Source organism: Acomys russatus, chromosome 1 (genome assembly GCF_903995435.1).
Source record: "Acomys russatus chromosome 1, mAcoRus1.1, whole genome shotgun sequence".
Taxonomy (NCBI): Eukaryota; Metazoa; Chordata; class Mammalia; order Rodentia; family Muridae; genus Acomys; species Acomys russatus.
In genome coordinates, this window is record NC_067137.1 from 86,567,472 (window position 1) to 86,592,933 (window position 25,462).

General features: G+C 51.2%; 1 protein-coding gene across 1 annotated transcript in view; it reads right to left on the reverse strand.

The window, feature by feature from the left end:
* Sptb (spectrin beta, erythrocytic) overlaps positions 1 to 25,462 on the reverse strand; it is a 129,385-nt gene that overhangs the window by 2,305 nt on the left and 101,618 nt on the right. Inside the window, 12 exon segments of the mRNA XM_051147863.1 lie at positions 589 to 762; positions 3,582 to 3,841; positions 15,271 to 15,346; positions 15,837 to 15,886; positions 16,225 to 16,421; positions 17,454 to 17,538; positions 18,047 to 18,185; positions 19,375 to 19,619; positions 20,892 to 21,266; positions 21,548 to 21,752; positions 23,304 to 23,434; positions 24,025 to 24,303. Coding sequence (XP_051003820.1) covers positions 589 to 762; positions 3,582 to 3,841; positions 15,271 to 15,346; positions 15,837 to 15,886; positions 16,225 to 16,421; positions 17,454 to 17,538; positions 18,047 to 18,185; positions 19,375 to 19,619; positions 20,892 to 21,266; positions 21,548 to 21,752; positions 23,304 to 23,434; positions 24,025 to 24,303 — 2,216 coding nt within the window.

Genomic DNA, 25,462 nt, shown 5'->3' on the forward strand with positions numbered 1-25,462 from the left:
GGACACAGAGCTAGCCACTATCCTACCGCCTGATATTCATGCCCCTCAAGGGCAGCAGACCACCCAGAAAGCTAAAAGTCTATGAGACCATCAATCTTTTTTTTTTTTTTTTCAGATTTATTTATTATGTATACAGTATGCATCAGATCACATTATAGATGGTTGTGAGCCACCATGTGGTTGCTGGGAATTGAACTCAGGGCCTCTCGGAGAGTAGTCAGTGCTCTTAACCCCTGAGCCAGCCCCCAATCTTTTATTTTTTGGTTTTTTTGTTTTGTTTTGTTTTTTTGTTTTTTTGAGACAGAGTCCCTCTGTGCTAGCCTTGGCTGTCCTGGACTTGCTTTGGTAGACCATGCTGGCCTCGAACTCACAGCAATCCACCTGCCTCTGCCTCCCAAGTGCTGGGATTAAAGGCGTGCGCCAACACGCCGAGCCGGCTATCAACCTTTTAAAACCCAAGGAACGGCTCCAGCTTGGAGCTGGTCTTCAGTGCATCTCTACCCGGTCATTAATGCTCAATTAAGTCATCAGCATAAAGCTTCAAAAGGCATAGGGCTCAGGGCAGAGCTGTTGGGCAGCAAAGCTCACCTCAGTTTAAATACATGCTTTTTCTTCTTATAGTTGGCAGCAATCTCACAGATGGCGTGCCTCAGGGCCAGGGGCTCCTCTCCATGGTAGGGCACGCCAAGGGCCAGGTTCTTAGCATCCTTGTAGAAGGTTAGCTGGCTGTTCCTGAGCACACAGTACAGGTTGTTCCAGGACCTGCAACAGTGTGGGCAGGCACACTCTTAGTCACTTGTGGTCTGACACAGGAGAGCTCACAACCTCATAGCCGTGCTGTTTGGTTTTGAGGATGCAGAAGTTCACAACCAGCTCTTAGAGCCTTGCTGTTTGCTTTTGGTTTGTTTGTTTTGCTTTTGTGTGTGTGTGTATATGTGTGTGTTGTTTGTTTTGTTTTGTTTGTTTGTTTCAAGACAGGATTTCACTGTGTGGTTCTGGCTTTCCTGGAACCCACTCTTTAGCTCAGGCTGGCCTTGAACTCACAGCTCAGCCTGCCTCTGCCTCCTGAGGGCTGATATTAAAGGTGTGTACTGCCCAGCCACCACCAATGATGCTTTTCATTTTTACCATTTTTGCCTGGCTAAAAAGTAGCAGATTGTTTTAAAAAGAGGGGAAGATTAAAAACTATCTACATGTAATTTCACTACCAGAAATTAACTATTGTTCACATATTGTGTGTCCTCCAAGGTTTTGCTCTGCTCACATTTTTCTACTAACTAACTAACTAACTAACTAAAATTACATTATGTCATATATTATTCAATCTCAACCTCTTCCCATTGCCTGCTGGGAATTGAACCCAGAGTCCAGAACATCCATCACTGAGCTACATGCCCAGCCTTCCATATTCAGTTTTATATTCAGCCTTGAACATGCTAGACAAATGTTCTACTTATGAGTTATACCCCTAGCCACTGTTTATTTAGCTATTTAAAGTTTACAGTGCTGGGAACTGAATCCAGGGTCTTTCACATGCTAGGCAAATGCTATGATTCTGATCTGATCTTGGTATATTTTTCTTGAAGTAGAATTTCAAACTATTTATTCTTTGCATGTTTGCTGCACAGAACTGAGCAAGGCTTTTTCTTCTGATATACATACGTCGGTCTGCCCTAGCCCCTTTCCTGTTGTTTTGTGTTTGTTTTTTTGAGTATTAGCCTAGACTTGTCTTGAAGTCTGTATTATAGGCATGTTTAATTCTGTCCTATCATTTAAGAAAAAAAAAAAAAAAGAAACAAACAGAAACCCTCAGACACCAGATTTCTACAAGTCAAGGCTTGTTTCCACGCTTGTGTGTTTGGAGAACACGGAGCTCCTGAGCTCACAGTGGGCTTGTCCGGACTCCCAAGCTTACAGAGGCCTTTTCCGAGCTCCTGACCTCACAGGTGGCATGTCTGAGCTCCTGAGCTCACGGTGGGCCTGTCTGAGCTCATGGTGGCTTGTCTAGCCTCCTGGACTAACAATGGGAGGCACGTGACTGCATTTGTATAGCAAGGAGCACTCGGCTTCTGCTCTTTCTTGTCTCCCTCCCTCTGTCCGTCCATCTGTCTGTCTTTTAAAGACAGCTGAAGAGCTAGGAGGGCATAGAGAAAAGAAGTGCCATCTGGCCAAAGGGAGAGCCTGATTCAGGTGAAGTGTTTGCAGAGCCCTCTTCACAGAAGGCCGGATCTCTGAGCACAGGATCCTTCCTCCTGCAGCTAGGCAGTGCCTGGGAAGGTCCTTGGAGTAACAGTCCTGCCTTGAGCAAATGACTTAAACCTCTGAGGCGCTAGTTCCCCATCTGGAAAAATGTAAACTTCAGTATTCCATCACAGATGCAAAGATCTGACCAGTCCTACTGGAATGCCAAGCCCACAGGCGATCCCCAGCAAATGTTAGTCCCCTTTCCTGTGGGCTCTGAACTACATAGTGAGTCTCTTCAGGACAGTGGCTCCCTGAGCGGTTGTTCCTTTTTGAAGTTGAGTCCCCTAGGACAGAAGCTCTAGAGGCAGCACTGGCTCCCACATCCCAGTGCTGGCCTGTTTCCGGTTTTTGTTGTTTGTTTGTTTGGGAGAGGGTACTTTCCACCTAGGCATACTTCTGCCATGGCTGTTGGCCCAGACCCTGTAATATTGCTAAAAGGAAATGGGCCCTCAGGACCCCAGGTGGTGGTGGTGGTGGTGATGGGGAACATGATTAACACAGTGGCACAAAAGGATGCATCTTCCCATCAGCACTGAAAGGGACCTGTAGAAGGCATCTGGGTCATTAACGTTCCCCAGTCATCTCCCATTTTAGAGCAAGAAAGTCTGGACAGGTAACCATGAGGCTTGGTCAAGACCATGTCAGTAGCAAGACTTCCCGTTGCCACCCGTGATAACTGGCCAGGGCTTATCATGAGCCTGCTGTGTGTCAGGCACAGGGTCCATTCTGAAAAGGCCTGTTGTGTTGTCATCCATCCGCATTCCATTTTTTAATTATTTTGGGTTTTGGGTTTCTCTGGTTGGTTGGTTTCTTTTTGAGACAGGGTCTCACTATGCAGCCCTGGCTGTCCTGGAACTTCCTCTGTAGACCAGGCTGGCCTCAGATCCACCTGCCTCTGCCTCCTGAGTGTTGGGATTAAAGGCATGCCCCATCCCAGCACTCAGGAGGCAGAGGCAGGTGGATTAGTGTGAGTTCAAGGCCAGCCTGGTCTACAAAGTGAGTCCAGGACAGCCAAGGCTAACACAGAGAAACCCTGTCTCAAAAACCAAACCAAACCAAACAAACAAACAAAAAGGTGTGCACCACGACACCCAGCTCCATCCTCATTCCATTTTACAAATGGGGAATATAACTTGGGGGGCTTAAAGTCATAGTATTTGAACTCAGAAGCAAACTCAAGATAGGCTTCCCCTATTGTGCCAAGAAACTCACACAGAGAGAACCAAAGGCTCAGGAATGCTCTCCCCAGCACATGCCTACATCATCAAAGCTCTGCTGGTGGAGCTGCTCGGCCAACCCCCCCCCCCCCCCCCCCCCCCGTGGCCCTTCCCACACACCTGTTAGAGGCCTTCTTGTTGGGCCCCTCAAGGTCATGCTTTCTGCCCAGGTAGCCCTCCATCTGCACAGTGTGCCCGAGGTCCCGCTGGGCTGGCAACGTCGTGGGCTCATCACCCTCACTCAGGGGTGTGTCCAGGACCTTAAAGAGGGGCTCTGTGGCAGGCCTCTCGTCCTCAGTGGATTTTTCCTGCTCATCCTTGTGGTGTCCTGGCAGGGGTGGTGGCTGCAGGTCCTGAGGCCATGGTCCTTTTTCTTCCCCCTGCTCAGGGGCAGGAGAGAGAATCGTGCCTTCATGAGGGTTTGGGTCAGGGATAGCCCACTTCTCTCCTGCCACAAGTTTCTGGGCACACTATAACTTGCGATGGATACCAAGTCATTCCCTGGTCTTCTCTGACTCTATTTCCTCTGACTTCACAGTGGGGCAATCCCATCTTCACCTTTTTCCCCTTTTTGGTTTTTTGAGACAGGGTTGCTCTGTAGCCTTGGCTGTCCTGGACTCGCTTTGTAGACCAGGCTGGCCTTGAACTCACAGTGACCCACCAGCCTCTGCCTCCCGAGTGCTGGGATTACAGGCGCATGCCACCACGCCCAGCCCCATCTTCATCTTAATTAGCAAAAGAGAGGTGTTAGAGGGAGATGGAGGGGGCTGGTGATTAACACATCTAGAATAGGTGTCAGGGCTGTGGCCTGTTCCAGGCCCCAGTCCTCCTTTCTCTAGATATTTCCAACTTGGAGACCCTGTAGGGGCTCTGGAAATGCTTTGCAGAAAGGGCCTCCTCTGTAGACATGTTACAAGCTGCCTGGACAAGGGTGTTGAGTGAGTACATTCCCATAACCTTTACATCGTAACCAAAGTCCTAAGTCTCCCTCACCTTATCCTACACTTGGGTCATAGCCAAAAAGTTGAGAAGTACTCCCCTCATCTTATAAAACAAATGTTAAAAAAAAAAAAAAAAAAAAAAAGTCTTTTCCGATTCTGACAAGCCCTCTCCTGTCACCTGGTAGGAACCTGTTAGGTAGGCAGGGGGTTCCTAGCTATCATTAGTTTGCTTGTCTTGTGGAAATGCTGTGGTGTTTGTATCCATGTGGGGTCCCTGCAGGCGAAGTCAATGAGGGGAGCAGTTCCTGGCTGTAGGTTTTAGGTGCTGGAGAAAAGAGAAGGGGCAGGCCGGGCGTGGTGGCACGCCTTTAATCCCAGCACTCGGGAGGCAGAGGCAGGCGAATCACTGTGAGTTTGAGGCCAGCCTGGCCTACAAAGTGAGTCCAGGACAGTCAAGGCTACACAGAGAAACCCTGTCTCGAACCCCCCCCCCCAAAAAAAGAAGGGGCACCCCATTTCCCAGCTGGACATCTCATATGGAGCCTCTTTGGCCTGCCCTTGTACTTGAGGCAGCAGACTGCGGGGGGCATAGCCTTCCATTGCCAGCTGAGGCAAGAACATTAGAAGGGTCTTCTGCATGAGTACCAAAGAAGACAGTTCCACTTGGGCTAGTGCATATCCCTGTGGCTGAGTAATGGTAACTTCAGGATGAGGTGGGAAGGTGCCTGAGGAGTTGAAGCCATGTACATGCAGCCATGCAGGACCAGAGTTACCCAAGCAGTAAAGGGGCTTCTCTGGCATCTACTCTGTCCTTCCTGCACCAGCAATGGACTGGATGCTCAGAACACTGGGGAAGAGTTAGGAAAGAATAGATCATGTTCTTTCCATTGGGGGTGGGGGTGGGGCACTTAGCCTTTCCCTTTCCTGAAGCAGAAAGTGGAGGGTATGGGCACCACACAGGACATGAAACTGAAGCTTTAAGATGAAACTGGGCACTATTAACAGCAGCAGCAACTGGGCTCTGCCAAGTGGGGGAAGGTCAGGGGCAGTAGTGAGAAGACGGGAGAACTGCTCATTAAATGACCTCTTAAGTAGGGGTCCTAGTAAGATTTCACTCAAAGAAAAGGAAACCTGGCCAGAAGCATTTGGAAACCACTGACCAAACGTTTCTATATGTAATGAGAAAGAAGATGCTCAGAGGTTAATGACTTGTGGGGTGTCATATAGCTAATGAGTGTACAAAGTAATTAGGAGAACGTACTCCAGAACTGGGCAGGCCTGCACCTTATGCCTTTCCCTTTCCTTTGTTAGAACCCTTTGAGCGCTGTGGCCAGGCCACTATTCTTTATGTGTGCTGAAGAACTTAGGTCTCAGAGTGTAGGCCATGAGCTGGCACTGGCCCTAAGGCGCTGAGGGCCCTGAAATGCCTGCATTGTTACTTCCCAGTGAGGAGAAAGAACAGGAGTGGCAGGGATGGGACTTCAACTTCAGTGGTGGAGCCTACCTTCTGCCTTGGATGGAAAGTTCTGGAGGCAGTCACCAATATAAACAGGGAAGCCTCCTTTCATGGCCTACCTGTCAGTTCCAGCCTCAAATCTAGTTGGGCTTTTTTATTCTTCAGGAGATGGGAACTCTGCCTAGAGGTCAAAAGTGTGATGAGCACAGTGCTTCTCCTAGAGATGAGCCTGGAGGGGGCTGGGAGAAGATGGCAACAGGTGCAGGAAACCACCAGTGAGTTACAACCTGCATTCAGCTGCCTCTCTCCCAGCCTCTGCCCTCCTGCATTTGCTTCCTATGTTTTTTGTTTGTTGTTTTTCAAGACAAGGTTTCTCTGTGTAGCTTTGATTGTCCTGGACTCACTTTGTAAACCAGGCGGGCCTCGAACTCACAATGATACACCTGCCTCTGCCTCTGAGTGCTGGGCTTACAGGCGTACACCCCCCACCCCACCCCCAGCCACTTCTATGCTTTTAATTCCACTGCTTTTCCATCCTTTGAGAAAGTGGGCTTTGAAAATCAAGATAGATTCATCTAGGCCTGGCTTCATCGTGCTGCCTCCGAGACTAGCCGAGCCGGAGCCAGGGTGTTCCGAGCACACTTGGCTTCCTTACAAGTGAGCTTTGAAACGTGGGGGGTTTTCAGGCTTTGCAAAGAGTTCTCTGGTCCTGGCTTTGGAGTGGATTTCAGTGCAGCTTGCCTCCAACCCCACACAAAGGTCAAGACCAGAGAGGGAGGAGCCAAAAAGAAGGGTTAGGGCAGAGGGCTTTGGCTTTGGACGTTCTCAGTTCTCTCCAAGACGAGAGAGGTACCCAGAAGCAGATCTGCTGGAAGGAAGGTGGATGTCGGAGAGGGCGGAGCTAAGATGGATAAGGGAGAGGGCAGAACAGCTCTAGGATTCTTCTTTTCCTTCAGCTCCCAAGGAAGTCTGGCCAGCTTCTGGAGTAGGGGAGGGTGGGACAGGGAACAGAACACCCCTTTCGTAGCACCCACCTCTTCCCTATTGAAGTTTGCCCTCCTATACCCTTTCTAGCGCCCAAAGCCTGGGTGTTAGGTCAGACAGGCCTGGAGTGAAGTCCTTGGACATCCATCTTGGGAACAGGCGTGAACCCACCAAGTCAGTAAACCTTCCTGATACCAGCTGCTTGTAGGGTCGTAACTGTCCACTTTACGGGTGATTTGAAACCGTTCAGGGTAGGATAGTATCTGCAAATGTCGGACTGTAGGATCCCAACCCCACCAGACCCATCTTCTCTAGACTCTGCGGAGCCGTTTATGGCCAGTGCCTGTGCGGTCGGCATGACCATCTCAAATGCTCTTTTGCCTAGAGTCTGGGGTTCTCAGGACACCTCACTGATGGCTCCTTGCTGGCAGGCAAGGTCCGCCTGCTACTCCCTCTGCTGTTTTCAATTGGAATATTTCAAGGCTCCAGACAGGAACCGGAGCTATGAACAGGTGAAGCTCTTGGGGCAGCTCAGACTCATTGAGAGGCTCACAGAGCTTGAAGATGAACGTGAGACAGTGTCTTCGAAATCACCAGGCAGGGCTGAGGTCAACAATGTTCCTTAGTGGAAGGTCCTGGTAATTCGTATTAAGTTTTTTGTTTTGTTTTTTGGTTTTTTTGTTTGTTTGGTTTTGTTTTTTTGAGACAAGGTTTCTCTGTGTAGCCCTGGCTGTCTTGGACTCACTTTGTAGACCAGGCTGGTCTTGAACTCACTGGAGATCCACCTGCCTCTGCCTCCCAAGTGCTGGGATTAAAGGCGAGCACCACCACGCCCAGCTCATATTAGGAGTTTTACAAAAGCTCTCAGAACTTTGCGAAGACTCCGAGGAAGACTTTACCTAGACTCGGTGGTCAGAAGCAAAGTAAAGAGCTACTCCAGGGTTCTGACCGGCAGAGCAAAGTTCACAAGACAGCAGGGCAGTGAGAGGGAGCTGCCTCCTAGCTTTAGATCAGTCCTCCATGTGGCGTGCCTGAAGTGTGAGATGGTGTAGAGGTTTTTACTTTGGAATTTGGGAGAGATTAGGAATTTCCCCTGGGGCCTTTTGTCTTGCAGCTGGTGCCTCAAGGAGCAAGAGAATGCAGGCAGTCAGCAAAGAGGGCCATATTAGGAAAGCAGGTCCCACCGGAGACAGCTGGAGGTGGCGGGACAGATGGAGTGCTCCCCAAAGGAGGCCAAGAAGACATTCTTAGACTTTTGGAGGCTGCAGAGAGGTCTTGGGGAGCCACTGAATCAGCCAGTCCTACCAGAGATAAAAAAATTGGGTTCTAGAAAGTCCCGGGGGGGGGGGGGCAGTGTCACATGACAGATTAGCAGAGTCAGGACAAAAGTCTTTCTCTGCCCAAAAAAGGGTCTTGCAAATTTGAAAGGGAGGCAGTACAGGACCCTGGGATAGGCTTATGCAGGTGGTCAGGGAGCTAAAGGAGTCAAATGGCTGGTCAGAGACCTGGCCATTCCCCGGGGCTGTCTGGGCCTAGCTCCAAACTTGCCATGAATGAAATTGAGGCCTGCTGAATGCATTACTGCCTCTTCCTGGGCTGGATACACTAAGGTGCTCCCAGAAACCAGCTGATTATCCAACAATGGAACCTGAGATCGTGTTGACAGTTGCCTGGGACAGAAGGACCAAGCTTGGCTGGTGGTGGTTGGACATACCTTTAATCCTAGCATTCAGGAGGCAGTGGCAGAGGCAGGGAGATCTCTGTTAGTTTGAGGCCAGCCTCATCTACTGAACAAGTGCCAGGATAGCCAGGACACACAGAGAAATCCTGTTAAAAAAAAAGAGAGAGAGAGAGAGAGAGAGAACCAATCTTGCCCAGGTCCCAAGGGTAAATAGACCAGGGAAGAGACAGGACAAGGTGGCAATTTCCTTGTTCTCCCTAGAAGCCTGCAGCAGACTGAGGTGGGGGTCCACTGCACCTGTCGGGTAGAGGAATCTGGTAGAACGTGTCAGAATTAGGCTCTGGTCAGGGCTCAGAGTTGCTTCGTATCCAGCAGAGGTGCATATTAAAGACAGACAGGTTCTGCATATGTGCTGGATTGAGGAGGGGATCAGAGCCCCTGATCACCACTATGCACTCAGCCAGCAGATCTTGATTATCAGGAAAACTCAGGTTCTGCACCATGGAGGTGTCTATCACAGGACATCACCCAGAGGAGCTGGGGACAGCCTGAAGGAGAATGTTTGAGCTACCTGGAGAAAATTCTGGGTGTCAGGCTTGGGAGGTGGTGAAAATGTATAGACCCTAAGAGGGGGCAAGTGGGCAGGGTGGGCCTGCCATAGGAGGGGGCACTACCTGCAGCTGAGGCTGGCTTGCTAATTTGGAGAATAGACAAGAAGAGGTGTCTGATGGGAAGGTGCATGTACCAGTTGCCAGGATGATGTCAGAGAAACAGGCTGGCTGAAGGCCGAGGAACATTAGGGGAAGAAAAGACATTCAGAAGAGCCTTAGAGGACCTCACAGGATTAAGGCCAAGCAAGGAGAGACCCCAGGATCCTGATAGAAGGATAGCCTCCTGAGTCTCGGTGGAATCTTGACAGAGCTTTCCAAAATCAAGAAAAACACACAAGTCAGCTTTTAAGCACACAGCCTTGCCGAGAAGAGGTGTTGGGCTGAGGAAATAGACAAGGGGATGGGAATCCTCCTTACAAATGTCAAGAAGTGGCAAAGGGAAGTGGACAGAATGGGTTAAATTTTCTTCTGGGGACTGACTTGAAGGTGTATTTCCAGGATCAGCCAGCAGGTGGCGTGAGGTACTGCACACACAGACCACTAATTCCACAGGCCAAAATAGCCTGGCTCAGGAGCACAGGGTCTTCCTGAAGTTCACAGATGCTCAGGGCATTAAGATACACTTGTGAGCCAAAGAACCTTTCTGACAGTTTCCCCTCTGAGACTCATGTTGGTGAGAACCAGGAGCATGGATGGTCCTGAGAACAGACTGCTTGACATTAGCACAGAGGTACACTCTGTGACACAAGCCTAGAACATACAGAGATGGAGACTCAAGGATGGAGGGCTCCAGATTGGCTGGGGTCTAGGACTTCGGGAATGTTATAGTCTGTATCAGGGAAGGTTCTTCTAAAAGATGGAGGGTTGGGGTGAGGATGGTAGGACCAAACTAACTGACCACGTGCTAAGTGCCACATTCTTTGGATACCTTCTCTCCTACGAGCCTTACAGCCTCTGTTTTACAGATTAGGAGAGGCAGGAGTCAGAGGGAACAGGAAACCTGCCCACAGCTCAGATCTAACGATAGAAGAGGGAAGATGGGCCTGCCTAGCTCCAAACACAACACTCTCTCTACTCAGTCCGGGTATGTTTATGTGCGTATAATACCATGACTCCTGAAGAAAATGTCACCCGACGGGGGTTCCCAGTCTAAATGAGATGTGCCCAGCTTACATAGGCTATGTGGCCAACTTGTTAAGGCGGTGTGATCATATCCAGGCTACACTGGAAAGAGCTGGAAATGGGGTTTGTGCCACGTCAGGCACACTGCTAGATGCCTTAGACAACAGACCAGCACGAGGCTGTGGCACAGTGAGCAGAGTGGCCACCCTGCCACCTCAGGATGTTTACTCTGTGGTGTCTTGGCTCCTGGGCTAGGGAGAAAGGTTGTCTAGACAGTTTGTAAAGGCCATTTCAAGACAGGTGTTTATAAGAGGGGGAAGGGGAGGAAAAAAAAAAAAAAGAATCCATTTGCTGAGTTGAAAGCAGTCAAAGACATGAAAACATGGAGACTTGGGGTAGACAGAGACCCCCAAGGAGAGGCTGTGCTGAACAGGGAGGGTTGCGGGGGCAGGGATTAGGGAAGGAAAGGGAAACTGTGACAGATAGCAAGCAGCCCCCATGGATGGCAGGCCAGGAGATGGTGAGGGGCTCTGAGAAGTGGGGTGGGAAGTGGTCCAGCTGTCTGAGTGCCTGGGCCAGATGGAGGGAATATGGTGTGGGTCCCTGGACAAAACAAAAGGAAGTGGGAAAGTGGTTTACAGGCTCCTCTTGGACCTGCAGGAGGAGGGGACCTGGACCTGGTCCACTAGAGGAGAGTGAGGTATCTTTGAGTGGTCTTCACCCAGGACCACTTGTGTACTAACTTTAGAAGAGCTGGTTGGTAGCTGTTGGATTTCTTAGTGACCTGGACCTCAGCACTAACTGTCCAAGTACCCAGTTTCCCACCCACTTCTGAGGCACTTCCCAATGTTAGCAGAGTCTCATTCCGAATCCATCAGTACTGGGGACACTGGGATACACAGCTTGAACCAAGAATGTTGGGGAGATTTTTTGCAGCAGAGGAGCCAGGCACTGACATCTGCCAGAGCAAAGAGAGAGCTGGGCACACCCAGATGTGGGTAACGTCCAAAAGGAGAGCAGGTTTCTCCAGGGAGCCAGGGCACAGTGCCAGACTGCAGGCAGACACGCCCTCGCCACACTGACTCAGGCATCTCAGGGAGCTAGGAACACGCCCAAGTTTGGGGCAAAGCTGACGTTTGTTCCAGGCCCAGAGTGTGCACTTGGAATGAACAGGATTTGCATTCGAGGCAAAATGTCTGAAAAAGCCACTGTTCACCGGGTGGGGAGGGGCTAGCTGGGAAAATTGTCCAGGCAAGAAGAAACACAGCTGTTGTCCCACACCCACAACATCCAACAACATCACAGCCTCCCTGCTGGCTGCTGACGGAAGCTCTGGGCTGCTGGGGAGGCTTGCTGCTGGGGGCAACAGTGGCTGAGGCTAACAAGGCCTTGGCACAAAGGTGGCCATGACCCCCAATCCCAGTGCCCGCACAGTCCCAGGGGCACTGCCCCTCTCATTCACAAACGCCTCTATTTCCCCAAAGCCTCTGAGACAATAGAAGGAAGAGACAAGATCAGAGAGATGCCAATCACTGCGTCAGCCCTACTATGACTGATGCTCAGCCCATCTCCAGGGAAGTTGGCTGTGCTGCCAGTCCTGGAAGGTCACACTTAAAAGTGGTGTCTATGTCCTTGGGTAAGATTCTTCCCTAACAGTTGGCTCTAGGCTGGCCATAAATAGTACCCTGCTAATCTCTGGGGTAGCCTTGATTCCCAGGGTCCCCCTGCACTGCCTCCTGGGTCTAGCCTGGGGACCTGGAGGCAGGAAGGGTATGCTGGTTCCAAACAGAAAAGACTGTTTCTTGTCACAGGCCCTGGGGACCTTCCATGTCTTTAAGGAGCATCAGACATGTCATCACAGTAGCCCTGCCGGAGCAGTGGAACAACACAGTGTATAGAAAGAGGTCTTGAGCCCGGGGGGGGGGGGGGGGGGACTCATAGCCTCTTTAAACTATGAAATCCCACTTTCAACCCTGTTCTAGGAGAAAGCATCTTCCCACAAACACTACCCTGGGGAGCCTGAGGCAGCAATGCCTGGAAGATGAAGAACACTAGAAGGGGACCCAGGCCTTTCCCAGGAAAAGGGGGAGCCTCAGGACAGAGGGGATGTCTGCCCCTTGCCAGAATGTCCTCATATGCATTACACTCTGGCTAAAGGCACAAAGTAGCTACCAGGCCCCATTAGGGCTCCACTTCCGGTATTATACAGGTTCAACCTCAGTCCTTTCGTCCCAGCCTGTGACCGCATCTTCCCCATCCCTGGCCTCACAGCGGTATCTGGTGGGATCTCACAGTTAGGAGCAGATGGTAGGAAAATAGGAAAGCCATCTCGGCAAACCTCGCCCTTGAGTGGCTACAACGCTGACACATGGAATTTAGTCTTTCTGTAACCCTATGAAGAGACCTTTGTAAGGCAAGAGACCTGGGGAGGGGGGAGGGTTCCAAACCCACACAATGTTCCAACAGAACCAAAGACCAGACCCCAGACATCCTGCCATCATTCCAAGTCTTGCTCCTTGAGATACCCTGTGTCTCTTCGGGGTGGCCTCACACTCACCTGTGGGAAGGGACTGGTTTTTACCAGGACACTCTAACATGCAGAGGTGAGGGACAGCAGTGGCATTGCACAGCGATGGTTTGGCAGCTCAGTCATTCCATGTGCACTCACGGGAAGGGGAAAGCTGGATTGGGGCCCACAGGCACTATCCAGACAAGGCAAGGGTGCTTGGTCCACTCCCGTTCATAACTCCAGCAGGAAGCGACATGCACGAGTTAAAAGATTTTACACGAAGCAGTATAGCATGTATCTATACTACAGGACCCGACACCAGATTGCACACAGGACCAGCAGGAGAGCCATGGCACCCCAGGCCTATTCATGAGAAGGCACAGCAGACAGCCGAGCCTTACTGTGATGGGCCAGAGGTCTGTTAAGGGCAGTAAAACAGGGGCTTGGGAGGAGCCTTCTGAAACTGGGTTGGGCTTTCTGTGCCTGCATGGGCTCCGTCCTCTTTCTCATATCAAAGATGATTTGGAGTTAGGTCCTCCTCCTGCATCTTTAAGGCTTGGAAAGATGCTGCAGCAGGAAGTCTGTCTCCAGGAGGCTCTGGGCCTGGTGTTCATTTGATTGGCCATCTGGTTGCTTTCTGGTACAGCCATGGGCTGCTTTTCCAATCTGGTGAGTAGCTGGTTCCTCAGCACGGGTCTCCCATAGGGGTTCATTCCTCCCCCCAGAGAAACACTCAGATTTAAGCAAATTTTATTCCTCCCAACCCAGTGATATTCAAGTGTTGGATGGAGGTGGCTCAGGTGCACATGTAGTTACGCTTGCACAAACGTACACGTACACGACAGACAATGGTGTCGAGATGCTCAGGTGGTCATGAAGCCCGCACACCGGGGACACCACGGCATGCAGACACACGGGGATGCAGGGCAGAAGCGCGGGTGGAGGCAGAAGGCAGGGACAGCCCCAGCCCTTGCCCACAGTCCATATCAGCCCCTGGAGTTCTCTGTCCCTCTGGTGAGAGTGGGGTGAGGGTGGGGATGGGGTTGGAGGGAGTTGGTGCTGGGAAAAGGGAACTGGAAGACAGTCTACCACAGACAGGGTGTTGGCAACATCAGCAGCATCTTCAGAGAGAGGTCTTCCAGCAGAGCTCAACAGTGCCCTCTGCTGAGCATGATGGGTTGGTACAGCTCAGAAAAGGACACCAAAGAAGTGTGTGTGTGTGTGTGTGTGTGTGTTTGAACAGGGATTTTGAAGAGAGGTATGTGCATCTTTCTTGGGATAGCTGGGGGTAGCATGATGGGTTGGTACAGCTCAGAAAAGGACACCAAAGAAGTGTGTGTGTGTGTGTGTGTGTGTGTGTGTGTGTGTGTGTGTGTGTGTGTGTGTGTGTTTGTTTGAACAGGGATTTTGAAGAGAGGTATGTGCATCTTTCTTGGGATAGCCGGGGGTAGCAGAAATTTCTACCAAGGATGCTAATCTTTCTCAGTCCCTACTCAGATCACACACTCACATGGGCTCTGGGAGAGGGGGGTTACATGATTATCTGCTGCTCCTGTGATCCCCAAAGCCAAAGGCCACAGGGATCCATGCAGTGGTGCAAACCACATGGGGATTCTTGCTTTCTTCCCTGCCAACCTGAGTCACAGCTGCCCAGACCCCCTGGACAGACTCTCAGGGTCTAAAAGAACCTGCTCTGGGTAAGGTCCTGTATGTCCCGGGCTTCTGGAAGCCATTAGACACCCCCTCTCATAAAAGGTTCACTGCTCTAGTCTATAAACCGGGGGCTTCCCTGCAATGCTAGAAGCTCTGTGGTTCTTCATACTTGCCAGACTCTAGTCTAATCTTGCCTTGGACCCATCTCCGTAGGCAAACTCTGTGATCTGTAGCCATAGTGGGGACAGGCTCTGCGTAGAAAACAGGAATCTGCCAGAAGTGTGGATATCCACACTTTGCTGCATGAAATGCCTGTGGGTGGCTCAGGCAGATGAGGGATTCTGTTGGTTCGTGCGTGTGTGTGTGTGTGTGTGTGTGTGTGTGTGTGTGTGTGTGTGTGTTATGTGTGTGTGGGCACGCGTGCGTGCATGTATGTGCCGGCACGCAGAGGGAGGGGGCGCTGCACTTAGGATGGAGTTCGGAGGAAAATGGGAATAGAGACTGTGTACCCAAAGGAATCAACTCTGTATAAAGTGTTTCCCCTGTGCTGATGGTGATGTGTTTGTCCCATAAAATTTACTAAGAGTAAGTAAAACCAAACTTGTAGAATCATGTTGGTGGGATGGTTTCTGAGTTGGAAGGAAAGGAACTATTTAAGAATTAAAATCTAAGTATAAAAGTAGACTGATCTCTGAAGGAGGTCCCTAGAGGGGCGTGTGGGCAGGATGAGGGTGGGGACTAGGAAGCCCACCCTGTCCTCGCCTTCCTCTGCCCTGGCTGAGCTTAGAAGGGGTGAGCAGGCTCTGGCAGCAGCGACTCCCAGGAACTAGACAAGCGGGACATGAAACTGACCGGGGACGTTCTCTCAGTGGCCGCGTGGTGGACCTGGGGAGCCTCGCCGGCCGTCTCGCCTTCCTCCTCTTGAGGCCTACAGAAGACACAATCCCTCTTTAGTGATAGGTGTTTCCTTCCAAGGCCTGGCTTTCCCCAGCTCTCTACCCACTGGGAGCTCAGAGCATGCACAGGGCATACTCTCTGGCTCTCCTTCCCAGAGACGCCCAGCAAGGAGTTGCCCCAAGGCTTCATGGGAAAGTAAAGGCAGATGCTTCAGAAATATGTGAGTTTCATGTGAGGGAGCCTAAGGGCAGTGTTCAGGGCTTCCTAAGACGGAGGTTGGCTCAGGCACAGTCACTGTTAGCTGCTCTTCCCTTCCTGCATTGGGTTTCAGGCTTCTGTGCCCGGCACAACACAGAATTCAAACTCCATCCATTGTGGGTTGTGCTGACAGGGTGCCCAGGAGAGGTCAAAGGTGTTTTGTTCTCATGACAGCTGCTGATCAGTAGCTTCCTTTTCCTCGTCCCCAGTCACCCCCTTTACAACATGGCTCCTTGTACATGGAACACAGGGCTGACACTCACCCAGGTTCCTCTGTGGGTCTGTCTGGAGTCTGGCGTTCCTTAAGCTCAAGCTGGGGGAAGAAAAGGTCAAGAGGTCAGAACAGCCACATTCTCAGATGATTTAAGTTTGTCCCTGCACCCCATTATGCCCTAAATGTTGGCATCCTAAGTCACTTCCTTTGTCTTTGGTGTTTGCACATCAGTACTTTCTTTCACCTGTCCAACCTTTTACACCAGCCTGAACACATGACAACTGGCTGATATCTAGTGCCTTGTGACATGCCACACAATAGCTGTGGCCTTCCTACACACACACACAGACACACACACACACATAGACACACACACACACACACAGACACACACACACACACACATACACACACACACACACAGAGGCTCAGCTTACCGTGGTGGGCTTCTCCAGGGCAGCAAAGCGCTCTGCCCAGCTGGCTGTGGACTTCTCAAATGCCTCATGCCTCTTGAGGAGCTTTTCCACACTGTCCACTGTGTGTCCAAAGTCCCGGCTGGCCAGGTAAGGCTCCTGGGCGATCAGCCATGCCTCGGCCACAGAAGCGTCCCTTGAGAACTGGCACACCTCCAGCACTGCCGTGAGAACAAGCCACAGACCCACCCAAAAGGCCCAAGGGCCAGTTAGCACTCATGTATCCCTCCCCTATATGGGCACCTTGCTCAGGGGCGAGTTTCTGACTAAGGCCACTCCATTCCCACACTAGAGGCCCATGCCATCTCTAGCAATGGTTACATAGCTATGTAAAATTTATATGTATATCCTGCCTCCTCTTTACCGATGGTTACATAGCTACATAAAATTTTACATGTATATAATTTTACTTACATATATGCCAAATTATATGTGTATTATTTTATTTTTATTTGTGTGGTGCTGGAAACCATCCCAGGTCTTTGCGCATGCTAAGTAAACACTCTGTCACTGAGCTTCATCTCTACCCCTTGGCCTTTGAGACAGGTCTCAGTGTTCAGCCCAGGCTAACCTGAGACTCTCAATCCTCCTGCCTCCACCTTCCAAGAGCTAAGAGTAACGGTGTGCGCCACCAGGCACAGCACAGGCCTATCTTTAAAAACAGCCATTGGAACCACTGTGGCTTACGGTGCCTTGCTTTAGGGAGCAGTCCCCTGCCTCAAATTCTTGCCCTTGGCTATCATCCCACAGTCGCAGACAGGCAAGCATAGGGACCTGCTTTATAGAGTCCTGGCTTTATTCTTGCTCGTAGCTTACCTGAGAGCTAAGATGTTCTCAGCCTCAGCCTCCAGGTGCTGGAGGACAGGCCTCCTGACCTCCACAGAACAAACAACCACAAGGCCAAATACCCAAGAATACTAGAGATACCCTGACTCCTCCCAATCCACAACTCAGCAGGGGAGCCAAACTGGCACATGCAGGCAGGGTGGCGGTGGATGAGAAGGGGGATGGATAGGGATAAGAGGGTGGAGGCTGTATCCCCAGAGGCCTTCTAGCTGCTCCACCTCAGGCCAGTGGCCCACAGCTTTGTCACTGCCATGGAGTTTCTTCCAGGCATGGTGTAGTACCCGGTACCCCCTGTAGGGGTCTGCTGGACCCTGCCCTCAGGTTCCTCAGCCCTGAGCTATACTCACACATGTCGAGTCTCTCATACCGGGCCTCCCACTTGTCATTCATCTCCTGTCTCCTGGACATCACTTGCTGTAATTTCTCCCGGATCTGTGGAGAGGAAAAGGGGAGAGATCCAGGCTTTGGTGAGGCTCTTTACTGTCCCAGGCAGTCTCAGACAGCTGCGAAGAGCAAGCTTGGTCGGTCATACAGTGCTGGATTCAAGTCTTGACCCTGCTACTTGCCAGTGTGTAGCCTTGGGTAACTCACTTCTTCCTTCTTGAGGTACCGACAGGTGTCTCACCTGTGAAGTAAGGTCAACAACTCGGAAGGACGGGCTGGTGTGGGTACTGGGCAGGTGTGGCTACTGGGCAGGTGTGGGTACTGGGCTGGTGTGGGTACTGGGCAGGTGTGGCTACTGGGAAGGTGTGGGTACTGGGCAAGTGTGAGCGCGCTCTCCTGCAGGGAGCATTCACCTCCCTAAGGCAGGGGATGGGCTTGGTATGGCTCTGATTTCTGGCCTGTAGGCACCTCAGCTCCTCGGACGCATCCTTTCCTTCCCACTCCCTGAAGATGCTTGGCCAACAAGCATGAGGACAGGGGACACAGAGGGACTCACCTCTTCTGAGGCCTGGTGTTGCCGCTGGAGCAGGGACTCTCCGAGCTCTAGGCAGGTGCTAAAGTTCTTGGCCCTGGTGTTGATCTCTGCCTTGATGCCCTGATGATACTTCAGGAGCAATTCCACCGAGGAGACATCCCTGTGGACAGGAGGACCGGGGGCAGAGAGGCAGTTGGAGAGACAAAATCAGGCCACTCAGACCTGCCTCAACGAGTCTTGTCTCTACTTTCTTTTCTCTGGAAAGCCAGGAGTTCCTCTTCTGCCCTAGCCCCAGCAGCCACATTGACATTTTAGTGTCTTCATTGGTCAGTGGCTCAGCAAGGAGAATAGGGACCCTAAAGAAGCCGGGAATATTACTTGACAATAAAAAGGAATGAATTACTGAATCATGCTACATGGATGAACCTTTGAAACAGGCTGAGGAAAAGAAGCCAGTCCAGGGGACAGTATACTATGTGGTACCATTTATACAAAGCACAGAGGATAGGTCAGTCTACAAAGACAGAAAGCAGAAAAGCAGCTGTCCCAGGAGCCAGAGGCTGGGAGCATAATGAGTGACTGAGCATGGTAATGTGTTTTGGTTTTTCGAGACAGGGTTTCTCTGTGTAGCCCTGGCTGTCCTAGAACTCACTCTGTAGACCAGGCTGGCCCCCGAAGTCACAGAGATCCACTCACCTCTGCTTCCTGAGTACTGGGATTAAAGGTGTGCGCCACCACCGCCTGGCCAAGAATTTGTGGGGTTTCATTTTGTTTTGTTTTGTTTTTGTCTTTGTGTGTGTGTGTGAGATGATGATGAAATATACACTAAGCCAGGCATGGTGGTGCACGCCTTTAATCCCAGCACTTGGGAGGCAGAGGCAGGAGGATCGCAGTGAGTTTGAGGCCAGCCCTGTCTACAAAGCGAGTCTAGGACAGCCAAGGCTACACAGAGAGACCCTGTCTCAAAAAAACCAAAAATAAATAAATAAAATGAAATATACTAACTGAGATTGTGAAGAATGACTGCATAATTGGAAGTATATGATACCACAGATGATACACTTTAAAAAGGTCAAGGATGGTATGTGAATTATATCTCAATAAAAATGTCAAAATGCCTGGAGAGGAGGGGGCAGAGGAACAGACAGGTCACCAATACTTGCTGAGGTAGTGGTCCATCCCCACTGGATTTCAACTGCCAGGGACCTGACCTTGGCTCTTATGGATAGCCAGTCCACTTTATACTGGGTTTTAGGGGAGTGCTGGGAATGAACAGTCATGGGCCTGTCCAGCTCTGGGCAGTCTGGGACCACGCCTCCTGGAGGAGCCTCCCTGAGGACCCCTCTCACCTAGGCCTCTCCTGAGTCTCAATCTGCCTGATGATGCTTTCCATCCAGGAGAGGAGGTCGCGGACCATGCTGAAGAAGCGGAACTTGTCTGCCGTGTCCACCAGCTGAGCTCGGCGCCCAGCACACGCGTCAAGCAGTGCCTGCCAGGCCGCGGACACTTCCTGCTCCTTGCTCTGGATGGCGTCTGCCTTCTCCCCAGCATACGCTGTCTGCAGTCGGGTGGCCACGTCCTGGAACTGCTGCACCTGTGATGAGACAAAATGGTATCTCAGGTGAGAGGCTGCAAAGGTGCCAGCCTCCCTCTGAGTCCTTCACAGGGCACTACTGGAAGGCAGGATACTACAGGATACGGTGCCCTGCTCTAGTGTCTCTGCTTACCCAGGGCACGTGCTGAACTCTGGCCAGGGATTTGAGAGCTGGAGGGTCTCAATTCCCTTTGGCCTCCTCAGGAGTTCAATAGTGAGAGTAACTACTGACCCAAGCACTGTCCTAGAAATGTAATAAACTCCCTTCCTCTTTACAGCAGTCCATCAAAGAGGTACTTTTATATGCCAGTTTCTGTGATGGCAGAACCAAGGCACAGAGATGCCAAGTGCGTGGCCCCAGGGGTTGGAACTGTACACCCACCTCCCTGGTTCTTATTTACCCTGCATGCTGCCTCTTCAAGGATGGGCCTTCCCCAAATCCTCTGACCAGGGCCGACTTGAAACCTCAGTGGAGCTATATCTGTCTCAGTAGTTCTGACACCCCAGACATGACTGTTACATACCAGGCCCCACCTTCAGCTGGAGGACAGATCCCTAAGGCAAACTGTGAGGTGGTCTAATCTACCTCGGAGTGCCCTCCCTGAATCCTGCAGAGCTGGCCTGAGACTGTACAGTCAGCCAAACTCTCCCTGAAGAGCCTCTGGCACCTGGGGGCCCTCTCTTATCCTTCCTGTCACATCAAGCTCTGAGGAAGCTACAGTCTACATAGGTCCCTCAGGGTATGCCCCAGCAATCAAGACAGGGGGTTTAGGTATATCTTAGGGACTCTAGACCCCGTGAAAGGCAGTTGTCTGGTAGCTAACTAAGCCTGAGGGGACTAGAGCCAGGCCACAAGGGCCTGGGTTCTGGCTACCCCTTGTATCTACTAATTGCCAGGCAGCAGTGACGCCCTATAGCGCACTGTCCTCATCAGCAAACACAACATGAGTGAGTACCTACTCAGAGATGCCCGTGAAGATCCAGCAACCACACATGCCTTAAAATAATACCCACTACTGAAAAAAAAAAAAAAAAACCCAACCAACCAAACCACAGTGTGTTAGCTGGTATATAAGCCAGGACACTACAGTTTGAAGAACCCCTCCTGCAGCTAACAAGTGTCTGAGAACTGCTGTGCTCTGTCCTGAGCTGCTGGCCGGCTAAGGAAGAGGCGTTTGCTGCCCATTCTAGAGGTTTCTTCCTCTGTAGAAGCCAAGTGGGGCCCCAACGCCCTGAGGGGGTGACTGTAGGGAGGAAGTGGGTAGGCAGTACCTGCACACCCAGGAGGTGGAGCTCCCGCTCAAAGGCGGTGTGGACCCGGTGGAAGGACTCTGCCGTGCTGGCGTCCAGCCCCACATCCTCTGGCAGCTCTCTGTGCTTCTCATCGATGAGGCCCAGGATCTCAGTGCCGGTGTAGAAGTAGCGGTGCAGGTCATAGGAGGCAGCCAGCAGCTGCATGCGGGTGTCAATGAGCTCCAGCAGATCAGCCCACATGTCATTCAGCCCATCCTTCCACTCGGCAATGGTGGCTGCCTCGCTGTGGCCTGCATCGATGAGCCTCTCGATGATGGTATTCACGTTGTCCACTCGCTCCTGCCCAATAGCCCCAGTCTCCCGGGCAAAGTCTCGGAACTTGTCACGGAGCATCTGGACATGGGGTAGAGAGATAGGACAGAGAGAGTGTGTGTGTGTGTGCGTGCGTGCGTGTGTGCGTGCGTGCGTGCGTGTGTGTGTCTTTGCAGGTTGCCCATGGCCACCTAGAACTAGGTGTCACACATTCTCCAGGGAGGACTATCTTTCAGCCACTCTCCACTGGGATGACTGCATCTCTGTGCAGTTTCTTCCAATGGGTCTGGACTGGCGGCTGCATGCATGCACACGTCTACTGAGTTAGGGCGGCAGGCAAAGAGCAAGCTGTGGGTACTCACAGTCACGTGGTCAAAGTCTTGCCCCATCTCCTGGGATGAGGCCACCATCTCTTTTTCCGTAATCCACTGCTCCAAATCATCAGCTTCTCTCTTAAGCTGGAACAGGTGGTACATGTTTTCCAGCCTTCGCCTGCGTTCTTCAGCCATGTCCTTCAGCCCCGCATACTGTTTATCTACTTGACCCTGAAGTCTGATGATCTGTTCCCTGGGATTCAAACCAAGAAATATCTTAAGGAAGGTGATGGAGACTAAGAGCATAGCCGAGGGGCAGCTCTGGGGTCCAGTTCTTGCATAGCACGTGTGAGGTCACATGGTCCATCCTCAGTACAGTGAAACAAGACGAAACAAAACGGAAGAACCCACAGTAGCTGGCCCCAGAAAGCACAGTGGCTCTTTTGTTTTTGTTTTTGTTTTGCTTTGGTATTTTTGAGACAGGGTTTCTCTGTGTAGCCCTGGCTGTCCAGGACTCACTTTGTAGACCAGGCTGGCCTCGAACTCACAGAGATCCACCTGCCTCTGGCTCCTGAGTGCTGAGATTACAGACATGTGCCACCATGCCCAGCTCACAGTAACTTTTCCAGGAAAAGAATTGGGGAGAAAAGGAATGCCAGCTCCCTTCAGGCCGATAATGCCTCCGGGACCAGCAGGATTATGTTGGGGTTCTGTCCCGACACAGCACCTCTCACAGTGGCCCCCTCTCTCTGGGAAGGTCACAGATTCAAGCATAAAGGGCAAACTTCTTCACTGTGCTCCCCAGGAAGCCTTGCAGCTCCAACAGGAGTGACGCCAATTAGCTCTCCAGAGAAGGACAGAACCAGAGACTCAATTCTTGGGACTCCCTGGGAGATGAGTGGGGTGGCCGCAAAGGAGACACAGTGTGGGGTGCCCTAATGGTACTGAGCACAGAGCCATGGCTGGAGCAGCCTATGAAAGTCTGAAGTCTGGCCAGCATCTACCTGACTCTTACCTAAGTACCTGCTGTGAAGTCCTGAAGTAATTTTTTTGAGCCGTTTAAAGAAAAGAAAAAAAAGAAAAAAAAAAAAAAAGAAAAAAAAAAAAAAAAAAAAAAAAAAAAGCCAGGCTGTGGTGGCATATACAAAATCCCAGCACTCAGCAGGCAGTAGCAGGAGGATCTCTGTGAGTTCGAAACCAGCCTAGTCTACAGAGAAAGTTCCAGGATAGCCAGGGCTAGACAAGAAACTTTGTCTCAAAAAACAAAACAAAACAAACAAACAAACAAAACAAAAAAAACAAAGCCCAAGCTGGGAGTGGTGGTGCAGGCTTTTAATCTCAGCACTTGGGAGGCAGAGGCAGGCAGATCTCTGTGAGTTTGAGGCCAGCCTGGTCTACAAAGTGAGTCCAGGAAAGTGAAGGCTACACAGAGAAACCTTGTCTCCAAAAACCAACCAACCAACCAACCAACCAACCAAACAAACAAACAAACAAAGCTCAAACCACATTTGGTCTTCAGGGTCTCTTAATGCAGCAGACTTGCTAAAAAGACCGGAGCTCTCAGTTCACCAGGGAAATTCTGACTCTGATTTTTATAGAAATGGAGTCTCTCTCAGTGGCCTATCTTGTATGACTTCTTGACACAACCCAAGGAATAAAATGGAATAGGGGCAACTACTAGCCCAGAAACCTCTAGATCCGGGGAAACCAGTCCCATTTCTCCCTCCCTGGACCTGAAGGGCTCCTGGTCTGATGCCCCCCCCCCCCCCCCCCGCAGCCGTGCCAGCCCAGGAGGCACACATACCCCTCAGGATGACCTGCGGCCAGCAGGCTCTGGGCGCGGCCGGCCAGCTGCTTGATGTTCCTCCCATACTCCTCCACGGCGCGCTGCTGCCGCAGGTGCCGCTTGAGCATCACAATGGCGCCCTCTTCATCCTGAGAGGCAGCAGGTGGTCAGCACCAGAGCCCTCCCCAGCCCACCATATCCACACATCTCCCTTCCTGTTCCTGACTCTTCTCTAGGAGGGCTGTACTTAGCTCCTCTCTTAACTCCTTAGTCTTATTTTGTTTTTGCCCTTCATTTCACGCCCGACTCGGACTCTCTGTCCCCATGAAAACATCCTAGGTCCTGGATTAGCCGGCTCAGGGAAGGTAACCTACTCCCTCCCAGCACCCCTAAAAGACATTAGCTTTTCTGGGGGAAAAGAATTGGGTCAATGCAGTCTTGAAAGACCCCCTAGGTCCTCCTGTCACCCCATCTGGCAGCATGGACCCAATATAATATGAAGAGCCCTTGGGTGGAACACTCCCTGGTGGCACGTGGGAAACCTGTAGGGGTACTCTTAATGAGGTACGATGCTCTATGGAAGTATCACAGGACAGCAGGGAGGATTTTGTGGGTCCCCTAGATACCCATACCTTGCCCTTCCTTTCCCATACATCTTATTTCCAGGCTCCTCCAAGTGCTTTTTCACCACAGCTCTGCCTATCTGCTCGGTTGGCTGGCAGACTCTGGCCCAGCATACCTTAGGGGGCTCATCAGAGAACACATAGAGCTCCTGCTCGCCGATCCACGCTTCGGCCTCGCCCGCATCCAGATAGTACTGCTGTGCCTCATGGGCATCCCGTAGGCGCTGCAGCCGGCCAGCTGCTGCCTCCCGAAGCGTGTCCCACGAGCCCTGCAGATGCCCCAGGCGCTCCTCGATGTCTTGGCAGTCGATCTCTGCTGCCTTCACCAGCTGCTGCCCTCGCTGTAACACATCCTCCACCCGGGGCGCGTGGCCTAGGATCTCATTCTGCAGGGTCTGTGGCCAGAGGAAGGACTCAGGCAGAGGCAGAGCCTTCCCATGGAAGAGGAGGAGGCCAGGTCTACAGCAGGAGATCCCTCCCTCCCCCTCCTGCCAGAGCAGAGCAAGTGAAAGCCCTTAACACTACTTATGGCAGGATGCTAAGCCCTCCATGTGTGTCCTACACTCTGTAGGTGGTCTACTGAGACAAGCCCTAGGAAGCTGGCACAGGGCACTGAAAGCAGGACTGACACTGAACACAGCTATAGCAGATTTCAAAGTCTTCGTGTTTTTAAAAAGATTTTTAAAAATTATTTAATTTTATTTTATGTGCATTAGTGTGAAGGTGTCAGATCCCTTGGAACTGGAGTTACAGACAGGTGTGAGCCGACATGTGGGTGCTGGGAATCAAACCTGGGTCCTTTGGAAGAGCAGACAGTGCTCTTAACCACTGAGCCATCTCTCTAGCCCCTTAAAAAGATTTTTATTTAGTAACTTTTAAAAAATAATGGGTCTGAGTGTATGCCACATGTGTGCAGGTACCCATGGAGGCCAGAAGAGGGTATTAAGATTGCCTTGAATGGAAGTTACAGATAGTTGTGAGCCATTTGATGGAGGTGCTGGGAACTGAACTCAGGTTCTTTAGAAGAGCAGTGAGTGCTCTTAACTGCTCATCCATCTCTCTCCAGTACACCCTCCCTCAAGCCTAGCCCAACACTCTTTTGAGACAGGATCTTATGTACTGCTGGGCTGGCCTTGAACTTATGACTCTTCTGCCTCCACTATGCCCAGAAACTAGGGCTACAGGTGTTCACCACATGCCCAGGGTATGTGGCTCTGGCCCATGGCTGTGGGCATGCTAGGTAAGGCTCTACCATCTACGCTACATTCACAGGCCAGAGCTCTTGATGGGCTTCCTATTTGCATCCTCGGAGCTTGATTTTAGGTGTCTGTGCTGGGGGAAAGGAAACAGCTTCAAAACATCCAACTGCCATATTAGATTAGCATTTCTTTGTCCCAGGTAATAGAACAAGCCGATGGCTACCTCTCGTGGAAAGCTTTAGGTTTTGTTTTTCTCCATTGCTATGGCTCAGATCTGAACTGTGTGTTATTATTTCTTATTTGAGCCTCTGGCCACCAAAAATGGCCTTTTCCTCCCACTCTGGTAACTGGGTTA